We start from the raw sequence: 2,129 nt of genomic DNA on the forward strand, positions 1-2,129 counted from the left end.
TGTAACTCTGGTGTTATAGGGTTCATCTTAGGCCTAGCCAAAGCCACATTTCCTGCTGTATGTGCAATATGGGGTTGAGGCTTACATGTGGTGTTTTTTGGGGGGGAATGTCAGTCAGAAAAAATACGCCATTAGGGAGGGGAAACCTAAAGAAATGGACTTGTTAGAAACAGCGTAAGATAATAAGGATTTTTAATAATAACGTAAAAGAAAATTTGAGTTCTAAATAAGCATAACAGAATGATAATGCTGAATAAAATTAATTTCAATCAGTGCCATTCTTTTAAAGTATTCTTTCAGGACCAAAGCAAATCGATCGATCTACATTGCTATTCCTGAACATACATAGTATGGCTTAGTTGGGAATAGATGAACTATCACAGATTGCTGAAACCAACAAATACTTTAGCGTCTATGTACCATATGTGTGCACTGATTTCTTTAAAAACGGAAGTGGATGCCATTCGTCCTTGGTGAACAGATGGAGAAAGTCCTGTAAAAAGCCTGCTAAGTCATGTTGCTTATAATTATTCATGTCTCATCTCCATCCTCATCAGACATCTAGAGCACTGAAAACAAACACAAGCTGACAAATTGATCAGCTCTCCAACCATCCAGACCAAACACAGGCAAAATAGGAATAATTTGGCTTTCTCTAACCCCTTGTGAAGCCCCGTGGAGGCTGTTATATTTAATATTCCTGCTGCCTTTTCTCTTCAATTAAATTTAGCTTTATTAATCCCAAAGGAGGCAATTCATTCACACACCGAAAGGTCTATAAGGTGGAGTTCAATGCTGTTAGGCACACATTTTTTGAAGAATACCATTAAGCCTAAACTCTCTTACAGCAGTAATTCAGCTCTGCTTTATGTACAATTTATTGTACGCCTGTTCACAATAATGGTATGTATGCTTTAAGTTCTTGTAATGACCAAGCTTTGAAGTGCACAAACTGCGTATTTCACTTCCACGTTGTGCATTTCTCTGTCTCTGCAGGAAGCTACCGCTGAAGGAAGAAAATGGAAGAGAGGTTCTCAAGCCAGATACGATTGAAATCAAAGTGCACAGTGACAACAGCATCCACACAAAGCCCGACGACAGCAAAGCGTAAAAGGGTCGGTCCTCCCGCCACCAAAAGAACATTCGGATCACAAGACCAAAACCCAGAGAAACTACAACACTGGAAAATAGTGGAGTAAAATACCATATCTGTTTATAGCAATGCCCCAGAGAAAGGCATGTGTAAATACAAAAAATAATAGAGAGAAAATAGAAAGGAAGAAAGTGTCAACCTTTTAGACACCCTGAGTGATTAATGTATCATGTTCTTACAAACATGGCATCAGTGGAAAGCTCTTGTTGATCAATGATTGTATATTATTTTCTGCCTTAAGTATTATTTCTCAGATTCTGTTTTTTTTTTTGTTTGTTTGTTTATTTGTCTGTTTTATACCCCACATGGGATTTTCATGCAGTTGAAAGGTGTTTCTAGCACTCTCCTCTTTGATGTCTCTCAAAAAAGACAATCACCAGCGGAGGCATAAGCTGGTACGCTGGTGTGCCCCAAATATCTCAATGCTAATGCTTTTTTTTTTGTCTTTGTAAGAGCAATGCATGGGCTGACCTTCACTGCAGGATGTCACAGTGATTTAAGCCTGTTTCCATGCCTGAGTGTTACTCTACAACATCCTTTTTATGCCTGTGATAGCCAAGCTAGGTGCCTAGCTTACAAAGACAAATTCTCAGTCATTGTACTTTAAGCTAGCAGGCTTCGCTAGCACACAGTAAATAAGTCCTTAAAAGCTCTGACGCTTTATTGTCTAAAGAAAACTCTTTTGTGATGCATTAGTTCTTGGTTGCATTTCTACCTGAAACAATATTAATTTTTTCCAGAAGACTTTAGACCTAATATTTGGTTTGGTTTGATTTCAGAAGGGCTTTGCGACTCTTTATAAGTACTCAACAGTATCCAAAAATCACAAGAAGGAAGAGTGTGTTGCAGTCTATGAAGTATACAGTACAAAAACCACACATGTGCATTGATGTCACTGTTAGCAAAGCCTTTTAAATTGACGCCGAATATTGTTGGCGCTCTTCAGGCGTCTCACTCTCTAACAATGTGCGCATAA

At 38.5% G+C, this 2,129-nt stretch overlaps 1 protein-coding gene across 3 annotated transcripts in view; it reads left to right on the plus strand.

Annotated features, from left to right (window-relative positions):
• Window positions 1–2,119, plus strand: part of ncam2 (neural cell adhesion molecule 2) — a 424,645-nt gene extending 422,526 nt beyond the window's left edge. For all 3 annotated transcript variants that reach the window (XM_005747333.1, XM_005747331.1, XM_005747332.1), the window contains one exon: window positions 997–2,119. In XM_005747333.1, coding sequence (XP_005747390.1) covers window positions 997–1,053 — 57 coding nt within the window. In that variant the 3' untranslated portion in view covers window positions 1,054–2,119. The remainder of the gene's footprint in view (window positions 1–996) is intronic.
• The last annotated feature ends 10 nt before the right edge of the window (window positions 2,120–2,129 follow it).

This window comes from Pundamilia nyererei, unplaced genomic scaffold (genome assembly GCF_000239375.1).
Source record: "Pundamilia nyererei isolate P.nyererei 1_Seehausen unplaced genomic scaffold, PunNye1.0 scaffold00194, whole genome shotgun sequence".
Lineage (NCBI taxonomy): Eukaryota > Metazoa > Chordata > Actinopteri > Cichliformes > Cichlidae > Pundamilia > Pundamilia nyererei.